The sequence below is a fragment of the Parasteatoda tepidariorum genome, chromosome 4 (assembly GCF_043381705.1).
Source record: "Parasteatoda tepidariorum isolate YZ-2023 chromosome 4, CAS_Ptep_4.0, whole genome shotgun sequence".
NCBI lineage: Eukaryota > Metazoa > Arthropoda > Arachnida > Araneae > Theridiidae > Parasteatoda > Parasteatoda tepidariorum.
Window position 1 is genome coordinate 43,858,642 of NC_092207.1, and position 16,268 is coordinate 43,874,909.

A 16,268-nucleotide genomic window follows, 5' to 3' on the forward strand; every position below is an offset into this window, starting at 1 on the left:
TGTTAAAGAATAAGCGTAGAGAGATTCTATTTTGGGAATTCAAGGCTGAAAACATACCATTGAAATATAAATAGATTTATATTTCAAAGGAAGAGTTATTTTTAGAATCGTTCCCTTTTTCAATTCCATATAAGGAAGCAGAAATGATTTTCCTTAATGCGTAAGGTTACAAGGAATGTACGAATGTGCCTTTTTACTTCAAATCTATGTTGGTATAAAACGTAAGAACGCATAGTTTTGCGTGTCCTTTTCATAATGATGTGATCCAAGTAAGCTGTGCCGGAATTGTCCGGAGTCTTGTCCATTCCCCTCCCGTAGGGAGCGTGGACGTCAACTGTTAGCAATACCAGCCTATATTTAAATAAACCTGTTTAGAACGTCTGATGGCTTAAGACTGCAATTATTTCAAGCTAAATACAACACTGATTACAGGGTTGGAGCTCTGTAATTACATATATATATATTTATATATATATATATTAGGACTGAGCTATAAATCGATATATCGCGACATATCGATTTAACGCCTGAATCGGCAGGCCGATACAGCGATTTTCGTTCCAGCGATGCATCAGAAATCTGATTTTAGCCGTCGAGTAAAGAAGACAAACGATATAGCGATACAAGACACGCAAGTATCTCTTACGTTCCGATGTCAACTCGCGCTGGGGAAGACGATGTTCGTATCGTTATATTGAAACGGCCTTGATTGATGAGTGGTAGAATCAGAATCAGTTTTGAGAACATATATCGTGATCTCGCATGTTCGTTTCCGCACCTCTTAGTTTTTTTTCTTCTTTGTCACGACTTGATAGATTATTTCAGTGGGACTGACTTTGAGATCGTCGTCGTTACCTTGTTCTGAACGTAATCTATTACTGAGAAGAATACATAAAGAAGTGTTTCGTAAATAATTAGGTAAATTTTTTTTTGAAACAAAACTTTTTTTATTTTTAAATGTGAAAATTAATTTTGATATTATATGTTTAAGTATTATTTTGCATTATTGAATTTATTACAAACGGAAATCTGATTTAAGGTGCCCATAAAGAATTAAATTAAAGAGTAATTAAATTTGTCAGGCTATTTTTTACTTTATTTTAATTTATTAAAACTTCTTGGATAAAATAATAATAATTTAATGGGTTTTTATTACTGATTTTAAATTTATAAATCAATAGTTGTTTTCATTTTTATAAATAACATTATAACAAAACTTATTTTTCCTCTTTTGGATTTGGACATAAGTCAATCAACTTTGTTTATTCAAAAAAATTAGTAATGTTTGCGATTGCGACTTCTTTTCTTAAAATCATTTAGCATTTCGTTTTATTAAAGAGTATAATCGTGTTTTTTAATTTTCTTTCAATATTGTCAGTTGAATTTATTATCGAATATCATAATTCTTTTGCTTTTATTTTTAAGAAATTAAACCTTACTTTGTTTTTTCGTTCAGAATTCGGTAATTATTCAATTTAACTTTATTATTTATGTGAAATAATAATGATAAAAAATAGTGTTTTTTCGTTTAATTTGTTTAGCGCTTTGTTTTAAGCATACAAATAATTTTTAACGAAATTATTTTTTAAATTTTCCTTCTATATTGTTAGGTAAATATATTGATAAATTTAAATTTTTTTTATTTTTTTATTATTTTTTTTATTACTTATTTTTTTTATTATTTATTTTTTTATTATTTATTTTTTTATTATTTATTTTTAAACTAAGAAATCTTATTAAGTTATTTGCGTGATCATTTTTAGAAAATATAACATTAATATCTTTCTAAAGCAAAACATATACATCAAATTCATAAATTGATTTAAATCAATCAGAGTATGAAGTTTTGATAGAAATCCGACTTTCTGCGCCTTACAAGTAAATGAATTTCAAAAATACTATATCGCGATACATCGCTATATCGCGATGCAAAACTGACGATGCATCATGATATAAAATTTCTTATATCGCCCACTCCTAATATATATATATATCCTTGGACGTTATATATCCATATTACATCCAAGTGACTCTAAATCGAAGTGCCTCTGAATAAAAATTAAGGAAAATCTTGCAAAATAGCCCTGATGATATTGTAGGTTTCATAGGAAAAGAAAAACCTTAGTAATTACAAAATGAATAATATAGTTCTCAGTCTTAGTAGTGGGGAAAAGTTAAAATGTTAATTAATGCATACTTGAACTAAAAATGGATTAAAAGACAAGATGTGATTAATTAAGTGCGAGAAAGTGTTTAGTTTAGAATAACAAATTAAGAAAGAGAATTTAGATAAAGAAATAACATGAAAACATATGTTAAAGCTTTTTATGTTACATATATATCTATATAGGTTACCGATAAAGTGTGAAATCTGTTATTTTATAGAAAAACTTGATATTTTATGAAATAACTAGGCAAGTCGGATTTAAGTATATAAAATGATTTAATTCTATGATTTAACTGGGTATTCTATAGAATAACAATTACTTAATCGTTAAAGTTTGAAATACAACACTAGAAAATTCGTTGAACCAGTTCTAGCTTTTGATTAGTGATTGCTGATTGACGATTTTGGAATATAAATAAATAATCAGCACACAATATCAGCACACAGGGTGTAATTCAGTTAGAAAATTATACATTACATTTATGTCCATGTCGACAGATCGACAAGACACAAATGTTTTCGCCCTTTTATTATAAATACGATTTACATGATAAAAGAAAACAAATTAGATCAGTAGTCAATTTGACAGCTTTCATCGTATTTAGAACTACTGCATTTAATTTTATGAAAAGTAATTTAAATATTGTAAAAATAAAATTTTGCGTGTTTTTTTTTCATTCCTTTCATGAGCATTAAGTTTTATAAAAAATTTCTCAATTCGACTGTCGGTAAAAAAAACATGCACTTAAGGTAGATTGTAATGGCCGCCTTAAATGTATACTTTTAGAATTAACCTAAAAAGTTAAGTAAAAACTAAACATTTGGTGCCGCAAACTATTATTAAAGTGAGGGGGAAAACATTTCCGACCTTTAAATAGATTAATCAGGTCAGTAGAAGTAAAGGTGGGATAAACTTCAGTTTACAAATTTAGTTGGTTTAGGTTTTAAAAAATCTCGAGAAAAAGTGCGTCTTATGTAATAGTGTAGAAAATATATAAAACTTTTTCAACATAAATTGTTTAAAATTATACCTTGATGTTATTAGTTGTTCAAAAACATTTAAGATTTAGATCGACTATAACGCATTTTTCAGAATTCGTAATTTCGAAATACGGAGAAAAATACTAGATATCCTCTCATTTTATCACTTAACTGGAAAATGTTTTAGAAAGTGTACGAGAAATATTCTGTCTGGTAGTGCCATCTGTTAATTCATAAAAGAATAATAGCTTGAATAAAAAATTAGTGTGCTTTTCACGATAGAGGGAAATGGAAATAAAATAAGTGTTCAGGAAAACTAGAAATAAGTTTTTGATAGTTTATTTTCAATGAATATTTCAAATTTTAATAATTAAGGGAATATGTTGAAAACATATAATCATATAAACATATAATTATACAATATCATATGCAGTTGCATGACAACACACTTGAGTTTTTAGTTAAAATTTTTAAAAAGTAAAAAAAAAAAGAAATTTCTACATTTTGTATTTATTTTTTGTTAAATGTTTTTTGTCAACTTTTTTTGTAAACAATTATATAATTTTTTATAACTGCTGCAAAATGCGTACTCCAAAAATTATTTTAAACGCTCCTTAGTTGATATATAACATTATTTGTCAAACTATTTTTAAAACTAAAAACTAAATTTAGTTTAAAATGCAATAAAATAAGTAATTTTTCTTCTGTTAAATAAACATTAGAAATAGATTTCAAGTGCAGCTGCTTGTTCTTTATTTTTTCTCTATTTGTTGGAATATAGTTTAATCATAAATTAATATTTATTTGGTATTAACATAATTTGAAATAAACATGGTTAAGATTATTATTTATTCTAGACTCATATTTTTAGGACAAAATTATTTTAATTTTGATTTTACTTGTAATTTCAGAAGTAACAATAAGGTTAATATTTAATTTCATACTTTTGCCACACTTTTTCCAGGACATAAAGATTGTGGGAAAAAATACTATTATAAATATACAAACAAATTAACTGAAGTTCCATTAAAAATGAGGGGAATGCGTACGTTTCAATTTTAAATTAAAAAAATATTAAATGTGTCTAAAGAATAATGATTCACCCATTTTTTTGATAATATTTTTTCGCATTAGTTCCCTTTCCCCAACATACCTATAATGCTAATTACAATTAATATAAAATTAAAAAAATTCTCATCTTTTTTCTCACTGTATAATGTTGATACATTAGGTCTTTTGAAAGTTTTAAGCAATTGTCCCAAAGCTTTTATTATTTCTCCTATTGTGCTGGTATGAAAATATTAAAAAATTATTATGTGCCCTGAAAAAATTCTTTTTAAGTTTCTTTTTTTTTATACATGAGTTTAAATTCATTGTCTTATTTTCAGCATTTACTTAATTGATATGAGTTAACCGATTAAACGAAAATGTGCGCATGCAACAAATATACATCAAAATTTGATAAATAAATTGTTATAGAATTACAAATACATATAAAAGGATGAAGATTAATGAAAAGAAATATTATATTGGAAAGTCCAGTTTTAAATAGCTGGTTCAATCAAACACTTTTGGAATTTTTTTAAATTTTTTTTTCCGGTTAGTGTTAGTCATAACAATTGCATATTAGTATCGTAAATTATAATTTCAATTATAATTGTAATTTTTATCGCAATTATAATTGTGATTTTTTAAACTTACAGTCGATATGTTACGACTTTAAAGGTTTTTCCATGCAATAAGTGATAGTTAAATTTATTAAGAAGTTGATTCAAGAAAAATTTTCCATTCCTTGTTTGTAGCATATTTATATTTCTTATTTAAATCTAGAGAAGGAAACTGAATATATGACCAAGAATCATCATATTCATAGTTTCTTAATATTTTATTTTAGATTGTTTTATAACTGTTGTTGAACAGCCCACCCAATTTTTAGTTTACGACTACTAATGTTTAATCCCGTAATTTTGAAGCCGATCCAGAAGCAACTCCCGGATCAAGCTTCGGACAAACTACCCTTCGTGACGGGGTGTCTTGACGGAACTAAGCTACATTTGCGTTGCGGGGAGAGGAAAAACACGAAAGTCTCCCACGGTTAGCCTGAAGGAAAAGGGACTCTAACCCAGAGGTCGCCAAAGTGGTCTATATGGACCCCCAGGGGTCTATTTAACAAAAGCGGGGGTCGATCTGAGACAGGGGGGCGAATGGGGGTCGATCCGAATCGGAAGGGTCGATTGTGGGTCGAAAAAAAAAACAGTTCTCAATACGCAAATCACACATACCTAATTAAGTATGTAAAATTTGTGAATTTTTTTTATAATTGACTCAATATCAGTTTCTTTATAAAACATAAATTAATAAACGTATATTTATTGGGGTGAAACAAGTATTTACGTACCACCGCGCAGTGGCACGAACTCAGCGCAGTTTATAAGTCATATGCATATGTGCGCTTGTCCAAATGTCACGTGTGACGAGCATTGACGTTACAAATGCAAATATCATACGCAGTTTCAGCTATCTTTGCAAACTGTGTTGAATATTTGCAGTGTCATTATTAAAACTTTTATAGTTTTGGATAATTAGTTATTGTTTCGATAAAACCATTCGTTTGGTTTAGATATCAATTTTAATTATCAATGCACAAAAAAGAAGGTAAGCATTAATAATATGGATTAGTACAGCCCGCGACAAAACTATAGCACACTTTGTATTTTTTTACGAAAATTACAAAATTGACCAATTTTGACGAAAATTAAAATTGACCAATTTTGAACCCAATATAGCGAACCTTGCAAAAAAACACCAGGCACACCCATCTCATTGATCAAGAAGCAGTAAATCTTTAGTTACTTTACTTATTATATCTACTTATGCATAATTACTTATTATTTAATAATAAGGTATTTAAATTTCAATATTAATATATTTTTCATAAAACTATTGTTGCACAATGTACTATTACTTTAATAAATGTTTAAAAATCATAAAATAAATGTACAAACACAGTATCTAATAGAGTTTTATTTAAATTAACAGAAAATTACTTCTGTGGGGGTCGATGGAGATTTCGAAAAATTATATAGGGGTCGATGATCAAAAAAGTTTGGTGACCCCTGCTCTAACCCATGATCCGTCTGTCACTGAGGATATTTTACGTCAACACTGTGGTCAGTGCGAGCTGGGAGCGGAATTCGTATAGATTAGCCATTGTTGGGGTCCGAACTTGGACCACGTCATTTGGAGGCGAGTGCTCTATCTCCTGAGCTACCTCGGCTCTTCTTAATATTTAGTGCACTAAAATGAAGAAAAAAAATCTTTTCACTAATTTTGAAACAGAGAGGGAGTGAATTTTAACAACATTTTGATCTCTTTCTTTCGCAGTAGGGATTTAGTAGTAGTTACTGATCGTCAACATTCAATAACTTTTTTTTTAAAATTTGATTCTGATTGGGAATTATTTTTTTATCAATAGGTAACTTTTTTCGACTTTTTTATTTTTCAAAAATATTTACTTTGGACTGAAAGTGCAATTTACGCAATGCGAGCTCTCTGAGAAATTTAGCCGCGTCTGACAGATTTGAGATAGATTGCACTGGCATTATTTTCAAGCTACTAAATTCTATGTATCGACATTTACTCAAAAATATAGTAAATTAATTTGAATGCATACTCATTTTCATTTAGATATGACATCAGTTACGTAACTTTAGCTGTAGTTCAAAAGTTAAGAAGCTGGTTACAGACCTAAAGCAAACACCTTGCACGTTAGTTATCTCAGTTATTACTACATTAATACTGACAATTGAGACAGAAAATTAATGATGATAATATTTATTATTGCTTATAATAAAAGATGTAGAAAAAAATACATTCAAAAGCTTTTGCTTTAAACAAAAATATAAAACTGAGATAGTTGGTTGTTTAATGTGTATTGTCTGTATATGTTCTTTAATCCTCTATACAAATATTACATTTCGAAACATTACACAGAAGAAAAAACCTATTTGTCTGATTCCGGTGAAAATAATATAAATAAATGTGGAAGGGGGACTATTGTAAGAAATTTATTGTATTGTTTGAAATTGTTGAATGAAAATATGAAAGCTGCAATATACATAGAAAAAACGTTACTTTATTCATAAATATCCTTGCCATAGCGATGCTGAAAAATTCATGAAGAAGAAGTAGTCCCTCTAGTCTCGAGGAATAAATCTTATCTCTTGTCTGTAGTGATAAAAAGTAAGTCCGACTTCCCCTTCCAGAGCTGGAAGATGATCTTCTAATGGAAGAATTTCATATTTTTGAAGAATGGAAACCAGATACCTGAAGATCTCCATCATTGCAATCGATTCTCCCGGACAATTCCGTCGACCTTTAAAGAAAGAAATATCGTTCTGATATACTGGAAACTAAATAAGTTATATTAGTAGGTTCACTAACATCGTATGTGGTTTATCAATAAGGTTTGTCCAAAAAGTAATGACACTGATCTTATTAGGGAGGGAATACGTGTCACTTGAAATCGGTAAATGGAGCAGTCAACTAACGCATGTTTGGTCACTTAGTCATCTCTGACCATTAGTAGAGTAACGACAGTCATTTCTTGAAAGCTTATTTTCAATTCCTGTGCACCATGTAGTGCTCGATAAATTGTCATCAAGTTTTGCGTGAAACTCAACAAGTCCTTAGTGGGAGTTTCCCTCTGATTAAGAAGGCTATTGGTAATTTTTGTTTATCGGAATGGCAAGTCTACCGCAAGTGATTTAAGGCATTTTTTAAAGACAATGTAGAGGTCAGAGATGAAGGCGATAGCTCTGGAAGCCATCGGTGAGTCGTATAACTGAAGTTTAAACTCAAACTATGGTATGTGTGTTCGTTCAGTAACACAGACATTAAGCATTTCGAAAAATCGCGGGTGATCTTTTCCTTGACAACTCTTCTTGCTGTTTTGCTTTTTTCATTGCCTATTTTCCAGCCAATCAAAAATTCTAATGTTCCTCAGCTACCTTTCAATTTTGGCAAGGGTCTCCTCTAGACTTCTACTGTTTTCGTGCTAAAACGATCACAATCGAAGCACATCTTTTTGATATTCGAGATATCGAACCTTGAGTCGAGTCATGGTTCTAAAAGTTATTCCGTAGAAAACCAATTCTGATGACGCGTTTGGTGTCTGAAAATTTTGCCAGAAGTGATCTATCAACCATGAGAAGAATATGTAAAACATTTTAATATGCTTATATTTGGTTTGGTGATAATACTTTCAGGACAAACTCTAACTATTTATCATTGGTTAAAATGAGAAACATTGTGATTGTCTCGTTGATTATTTAGAAGCAATTTGAAAATATTATGCAGAAACAAGTGGGTATTGCGTAAACAGATGAATCATATTGAGATGAAAGTGATGTAAAAAACATGTAACAGTTAGCCCGTATCACGATGCATTATGTCTTTCGCTACATTTCGTTATAGTTGATTACCCAGTCTCGATAAATAAAGCTGCTTAAAGTAGCATATCGTCCCCACAATATTGCAAAAAAAAAAATATATAAACCACCAATTCATTTAAAAGAAGTTTCAAAAATGAAAACCTGCTCTGGTAGTTTCATTATAGATATTTTTCCTCAAGGCTCAGGTGCGTACATAACTTTCTTTACAAAAAAAGATCAAAAAGTATACAAATTTTTCTCTTTTTATTTTTGAAAAAATATTTAAAAGACCTAGGTGAGGGTAGGTTCGACGCATTAAACCATTAACTTTTTTGAAAAATAATTCAACAAAAAAAATTTCGTTTAATTTGCGTGAAATTAATAACTTAATATTATCAAATACTACAATCCTTTAGTAGAAAAATTTCAGTCTAAAATACTTCCATCATAAAATTTAAGTTCTTTATATTTAGGCAGTAGACGGGAAGTTTGAGATTTCAACTCCTTATAGTACAATAATGGTCATGACACTGTATTTTAAGCAAAGTAGTGACATAGAATCTGCTAGTGTTATGTTTGACTTTGTGGAGTGAATAGCTATACACTTTTCCATTTTTCACTTTCTATTTATAGCCTTTTTGATTTTATGTAAATGCCGCATATTGTTGACATATAGATAGTTAATAATTAGTTTCTTGTAAAAAAATGCTCCAAGCAAATATTTCATCAAATTACAAAATAACTACATCGTCACTTTTAATAATAATAATTTTTTTGCAAGCGAATCTTAATGCAAATATGTCGATTAAAAAAATTCGTTGGTAATCCGAATTTAAATATAAAAGAAGGAAGAATAAACGAATGCTCAGCAAAAGCCAGGAATTAATTGTGGAAAACTTGATTAAAAGGGAATGCTCTAACTCCTATACCTTGCCCTTATATAAAACAAACAGTTTTAGATAAAACAGTTGTCAGATAAAATAGAGTTTCTAAAAAGTCAGATCTTAAAATTCGATTTTTCAGGAACTATTCGACCAGTTTCGCTCAAATTTTGTATTTTGTCATGTAAAATTACATTGTTAAATTACATTAGTAAAATTAACATTAAAGGTTCCAAAATTTGAAACTATCTAATTCGGACCAAACTGAGGGAAACATATTTCCTAGATTACGGTTACTCCTATATTTCGGGGGTTGAAAATCCGAATTCGTCAAAAAAGGTATGTTTATTCAGAGAAAGTACGTTTTTGTGTCGGATTTCGTAACTTGAAATATAGTCTGCTTCTATTAATTAGCATATTTGAAATTACCCCCCCCCCTCGAGGCATTTAAATTGAGTCCCAGATAGTGAAAATCCTATCATTAGATCAAAAGTTATATAGGGTCATCCGTTTTTTTTGCGCACAGCACATCTGAAAAAACAATTTTTAAAACTATAACTGGAATCGGAATTTAATCTAATAATTTTTAAATAGAGCTGACAGCTAGTGCACAATAAAAATTTAGAAGCTTTTCCAGAAATTGTGGAACACTATCGATGTTTTTAGCTTAGAAAATTTAATAATATGACTTAAGTAAATTGAGAAATTTGACACTCTCTCTTGACAAAGTTTCATTAATTCTATCCATAAAAATGCAAGGAAAAAAAACCTACGTGGTGCAATTTTCTACAACCTTAATAAGGTGATGAATTTAATCATATTTCCATTCAAGTTGAACCATAATACTGTTTAATCAAGTTTAAAAAGGACGATCATTGGTCAAACTACGGTTGTTTAGCACCATATTAAGGCTGAAGCTAATTTGAGGGATATTATGGTTCAGTGTTCTCTAAAATATCAAACACTTTATTTTTTCACTTTACAGGGATTTTATTAGGTTAAAAATGCAATTATTATTAATTTTTTAAATTTTTATTTGAAAATAGTGAATTATTGAATGCAAAAAATAAATACCGCAAAGTTATACAGCATAAAACAGGCCATAAAAATTTTAAACTTCGAACAGAAAATGAAGGTCACCCAGTTTACTATGGATTTCAAAATTTTTGTGATGGCAATCCTGAGTTGATAACGGAAACTATAAATTGTGTTAAAGTAACATATTTCAATTATATTATATTAATTATTATATTATATCAATTATATTTCAATTACACAGAAACAAAAAACTATTATACCTAATGAAAATGGTATGTAGCTTTCCGACTTCTTATTTAAAGTTCCATCTTCTAAAAGAAATCTTTCCGGCTCAAACTTTTCCGGTTCAGGCCAGTATTCTGGATCATTATGAAGAGCCCATGCATTTGAAATGACAATAGCTCCTTTTGGAATGTGATAACCTCCAATCTTTGTGTCTTCTCTTGCTCTGAAGAATTTAAAGTCAAATGAATTGGGGTTTGAAATTAAACCATTTCAAGTTAATCATTGAAATTCGTAAGAAAGTAACTTAAAAATTTTAACAAAAAAAGTCATAACGTTATGGGTTATAGCTTTATTACAGATATTAACAATCTTCTAAATTAAAAATAGTATGTTTGATTATAGTATAATTACTTAAAATAAATACAATGGGAGGTACCGTGGTGTTCAGAGAATAGAGCGCTCACCTCTCAATGAGGTGACCCGGGTTCAAATCTCAGCGATCGCTGGTCGATACGAATTCCGCACCTTTTTCGCAGCGACCACTGTGCTGACATAAAATATCCTCTGTGGTTGACGGATCAAGGATTAGAGTCCTCTTGTCTCTCGTCACACCTCTTAATATCTCTGGTTTCGTGTAAAATGCAAATTAGTTGGTTTTGCATTTCGTCTCTACTCAATAAATCTCATTTGCAGAAGTATGAAGAAAAAACTGATTAGACTGTTTCAATATTTGTTTCTCTCCGTTCAGTCAATTCATTGCAAGTCCATTCATTGCATTGCAGTCTGTTAATTGCAAAGTCAACACTGCGTTTAGATGTTAGATTTTCGAAATAAATAATGCTCTATTATTTTAATTAAGCAGAGAAAAAAGTTCAAAAGTTATGATTATATTTAGCAGTTTGTAAGAGGTGGAAGAATAAGTTTGTACCGAAAAAGTCCTAATGGTGAAAGTCCTAATGGTGCTACGGTTTTCCATCTTTGACCTTCCATTGTTGTAGCGTACGTGTAAGGAGGCTTTTTTGCATCAGACCATCGAAATTTTCCATCTTTACCTAAACCTCCTTGTATCTCATCCCGGCAATTTTTTTGAATATCAGGAAAAGACGCCAAATCTAGAAATAACCACAGTAGGGACGTTCTGATCGTTTCACTGCCAGCAAGTATCATAGCTTGAGAATTAGCAATAAGGCTATTTACTGCAAAGAAAGGAAATTGTAAAATAATTAATTGAACTAACTCTCAATCGGCATGTTTTTGTTAATGATACAAATTATTGAAAATTACGATGTTTTAAATAGTCCAAACAATGTATGAAAAAATTTATACTGATTTAAGGCTCTGGTTCCTAGCGTTCATGTATAATAGAGCTACCAAAATTAAAATCTCAAATGCATTGACATATTTCTTGTTTATAATTAGAAAACACCCAATGCCTTTCTTTATTCAATACAGAAAATTTAAAAATAAATGTTTCCTGTTTTTCTTATTAAAAATATCAATTTAGAGGCTTCCGATAATTAAGCATTACAAGACAGAATTCTTAAGAAGATTATTCTTAAAATTTAATATTTATTCTTTAAATTTTGTAGTGTTTATTATTCAACTTCCTATATTTTACATAATAGCTTTCTTACATTTTATAAAACATGTCGCCAAAAAATAATCTTCAAGATTTTTTTATAATCTCCTTGTATAATATCTCCTTGTTTTTTAAACATCTCCTTGTAAAGGTTATTTTATAAATTTAAAATTATAAATAAATATTTAATTTGGGAAGAATTTTTTATTTTATTATAATTTTTTCTCAATATACCTGGTTTTATCCAACCAGATAAGTTGAAATCAAATACTAGCATATTTTCAAAAAAATAATAGATTCACATTTCAAAGCATAGTTTTTTTTATAATTGAATAATATTTTTTAGAATTAAAAGGCAAATTAAACATTTAAGTATATATGCAAGCAATTTCCTAAATATAGTTGGGTAACAAAAAAAAATTTAAAATTGGTTTTTAAGGCTATTAGCGTTTTTAATTGAAACTGATTTTTGCGAATTTTGCTCAATCTAAAAGTGGCATTAAAAATTCCAAAAGGACAATTTAGAATGCATCAGAAATTGTTTCTGGTTAGTCCTTCGATTTACTCATTGCCTACATTACCAGAGAAATTGCTTTCGATGTTTTTTTCTTCAGATGACTTCATTAATTTCAAGTATCCATCGATGAAAACTAATTCTTCTGAATTTTCAAAGCTCGATTTTCTTAGTTCTACTTCGTTTCTATAAATGTAAATGAATTTTAGCATTGCCAACGATAATATAAATTTGAAAAAAAAAAANATATATATATATATATATAATGCATATGCTGAAAATTTTATGCTTACCTCATAAAATCATATAGTTTCTTCATATTGTTATACTGAACTCTAAGTTTAGAAAAACCAGTTTTTGCCAAAAACTTCATAAGATCTGGGAAATAGGTTACCGCTCCAGCCTGTCCAAAAACAGAAAGACCATCTACTGCTTCGTTTATCATTTTATTCCGAGAATCACCAGTCGGTATGCGTCTTCCCAAAACCATGCTAGTCATGTTATTTGATACACTGTGAGAAAGGTAGTCATGCAAATCAACAGGTTTTCCATCAAATTCAGATACACTTTTGAGAAAACTTTCAATTTCTGCCTACAATATTACAGCGTTTTTAGTAGTATACATGAGTTAGATTTGTAAATTACTTAAAAAATATGGAAGAACAGTAAAAAGATACTTTTTTTGAGTTATAAAAGCAATTCATATAGTATTTGCATATCGTAAACTTGTGTGAAATAATTGTTAAAATGCGAATGAGAGGGAGCCGCCAAGTTTTGTTGATGAGGCCAGTCCTGTCCTTCCTGTTCATACGCTCTGTTCAGGGTATCAAGTCCTGTTTTTACAGCCCAAATTCTTGGACTAAGAGTGATTGAAATTGATGGAAATTTGTATTGCTTGGATCGTGTAAGCGATTTTCCGTGTTCTTGGTCTAAACCCTTGGATAATAGTAGAGCATGTTCTATTTTACGACATCCAAGTTTTTTCTTCCATAACCAATCAGCTTTTGAAATTTTATGACGTCAGCGAACGAGCATATGATCGTTTCATTTTACTCTTCGTTTCCAGGTATTCTGATCTAAATAAATTAATCTCTTAGTATCCATTTGTGTTATTATGGTTTCACTTGATTTTATTTTGTAATTTTGTCTTTATGTAAGGAATGATTTTTATAATCTTGAACATGAACAGTATACATGTGCTAGTTAATCATCCGAACAATTACTGATATTCCAGAAAATGTGTAGTGTCCGGAAATTTTCAAATTCTATGGACAGATAAATTTCTCCAAATCCTCGGATTCAAGAACTTGGGCAACTTAAGAAGGCTTTAACAGTTTCGGTTCGAATGGTTTGCCCCTTAAGGTGATCTTCAAAACAAGGAAAGAGTCTCAACTGGTTCTATCACGTAACCAGCTCTGCTTTTGCTTTGCGTATGTTTGAGAGATGGAAAACGTCTTTGCTCGCTACAGAGCCGGTTTTTGTTTATATTCAGAGCAGAGATGAGGCCTTTGTGAGGAGCATATTTTTGTTTCGGTTTTGATTTCGGTTAGCAGTTGACTTAGTTACGTCCCAAATAAAAATTTAACTAGTTGTCCATTGAATTTGTGTCTTATGTACTTATGAAAAAACATATTAATAAAATATTTGTCTATTAGAAAACCAACTTATCATACTTAAATTTTCTGTTTCTCTAGAATCTCCTATCTTATGTGAAATAGTTTTCAGTAATTTTTAGGATTAAAACTTCAGGATGTTTACAGTGTCACTCGCCAATCATATTAATGTTTCATATACAAATATTTTGCAACATACGGTAATGTTATCAGAAATTTTTTTTTCCAAGTCGTATTACATGTAGATATATACCAAAGATATTACTTTAGCATTTCATCAAGATTTAGTACAGGAAAAAATACCACCTATTACGTGTTTTGCGTGAAAAAAAAACGCATTGGTTGCCCTTTATGTTTATCTGAACAATATTATAAAAATTTGTATTGGAGTATTGCGTACTCACAATAAATCTGAGTGTGGCTCAAAATATTTATTGATGAAATGAAAAAAAGAAGTTCTGATGAACGGTCAAAAGTATGATCTGTAAGAACTTATTGACATAAAATTATTCTTATGATATGGATCATTTTGTTGTATATATCGTCATAATATTTAATCATCGTGTTTAGCAAATGGAATTATTGTATATAATCCTAAACTAATAATTCTTATTTCATATTGCATTGTAAGTATAACTTTACTGACTCTTATGTGTATCTTATCTTATTGCAATTACAAATTTCAATTTTTCTGAATGACGAAAATGGTGATGGTTACTTTACTCCAAGTAGTGTAAAAAAACATTGTCCGGAAATACTAAGAACCAAGAGAGTTGCATGGCGTTGCACTACATCACTTTCGTGTAGAGTAGTTGCTACCATTTTCGACGTGAAGACATACTAAAAATCTTTGAATTAGACGAAACATAAGTCATCAATGTGAGATTGACATGCCTTTAAAAATGAAGAAATTTTTAACTTACATCTAAATCGTCTTCCCATCTTGTTTTCCCCATACCTATATCTTTTATGACTCTCATAACGTACCGACGCTCTTCAATCCATTCCGCACCGTTGCTTGAAACAAAACCTTTTCAATATTAAAAAAAAGAATTACAACATTGACTAGTTTAAACAAAATTTAATTTTATTGTATATTAATTTTAGTTAAAAGTAAATAAAATGCAAATTTTAAAGTAGAAAAAAAATTTAAAAAAAATTCTCTCTATTAAAAAATTGTAAGGACACCATCAAATCTGTTTTATGTTAATTTAGTGGTTAGGTTAGGTAGCATCATTGTAGTATTAAGCATACTTTTTGCCGTTTCAGATACATTGTAATTTGGAAAGCTTGTAGGGATATTTATCTCAGAAAAATGAATAAAATCGTTTAGGAAAAATTGATTTATTAGGTAAATATAAAATAGAATATGTATGACCACATTCAACAGTATAAAAATTAAGAAAAGAAGTCTCTTAAAGGGATCAAGAAAATCATTCTCTTCACATCGAGAATATTATGTAGAGATTAATTATTCAACGGTTGGGACCAACAATTCAATCGCCAATAATTCCAAATTGAAAGTAAGTGAATTGTTCCCAACGGACAGCATGGGAAGAGATCCATGGTTGGCGAATTATTGAAAAATCATAGTCCAAAATAAAGCCAACCCCCATAATCAATATTAAATTCGGAATGAAAATCAAGAATCAATATTAAATTAGAAATGCTGAATAAAGCCGGTGCAAGAATTAACGATGAGCTTCTTAAATCTTTATTTTTGCGTAGGTTGCTCACTAATGTTCAGCAGACTTTGGCGATTTCCAACGATAACCTAGACAAGCTGGCAGAGATCGCCGATAGTATTATGGCTACAACAACTAGCGGACAGTCAGTCA

General features: G+C 29.7%; 1 protein-coding gene across 1 annotated transcript; it reads right to left on the reverse strand.

Annotated features, from left to right (window-relative positions):
• Window positions 1-7,329: 7,329 nt before the first annotated feature.
• LOC110282503 (cytochrome P450 2J2-like) lies at window positions 7,330-15,461 on the reverse strand. Its single transcript, XM_043049488.2, has 6 exons — window positions 15,354-15,461; window positions 13,111-13,409; window positions 12,885-13,003; window positions 11,653-11,920; window positions 10,760-10,947; window positions 7,330-7,523 (listed from the first exon to the last, which is right to left on the reverse strand). The coding sequence occupies exons 1-6, from the start codon at window positions 15,408-15,410 to the stop codon at window positions 7,345-7,347; spliced, it is 1,110 nt and encodes a 369-aa protein (XP_042905422.2). The 5' UTR covers window positions 15,411-15,461; the 3' UTR covers window positions 7,330-7,344.
• Between the last annotated feature and the right edge of the window lie 807 nt (window positions 15,462-16,268).

Coding starts and splice junctions, on each gene's coding strand:
- LOC110282503 (XM_043049488.2), bottom strand. CDS start 15,410: ATGAGAGTCATAAAAGATATAGGTATGGGGAAAACAAGATGGGAAGAC. Junction 10,948..11,652: donor TCACCATTAGGACTTTTTCG/GTACAAACTTAT, acceptor TAAATTCTTCAG/AGCAAGAGAAGACACAAAGA. Junction 7,524..10,759: donor CTACATACCATTTTCATTAG/GTATAATAGTTT, acceptor CTTTCTTTAAAG/GTCGACGGAATTGTCCGGGA.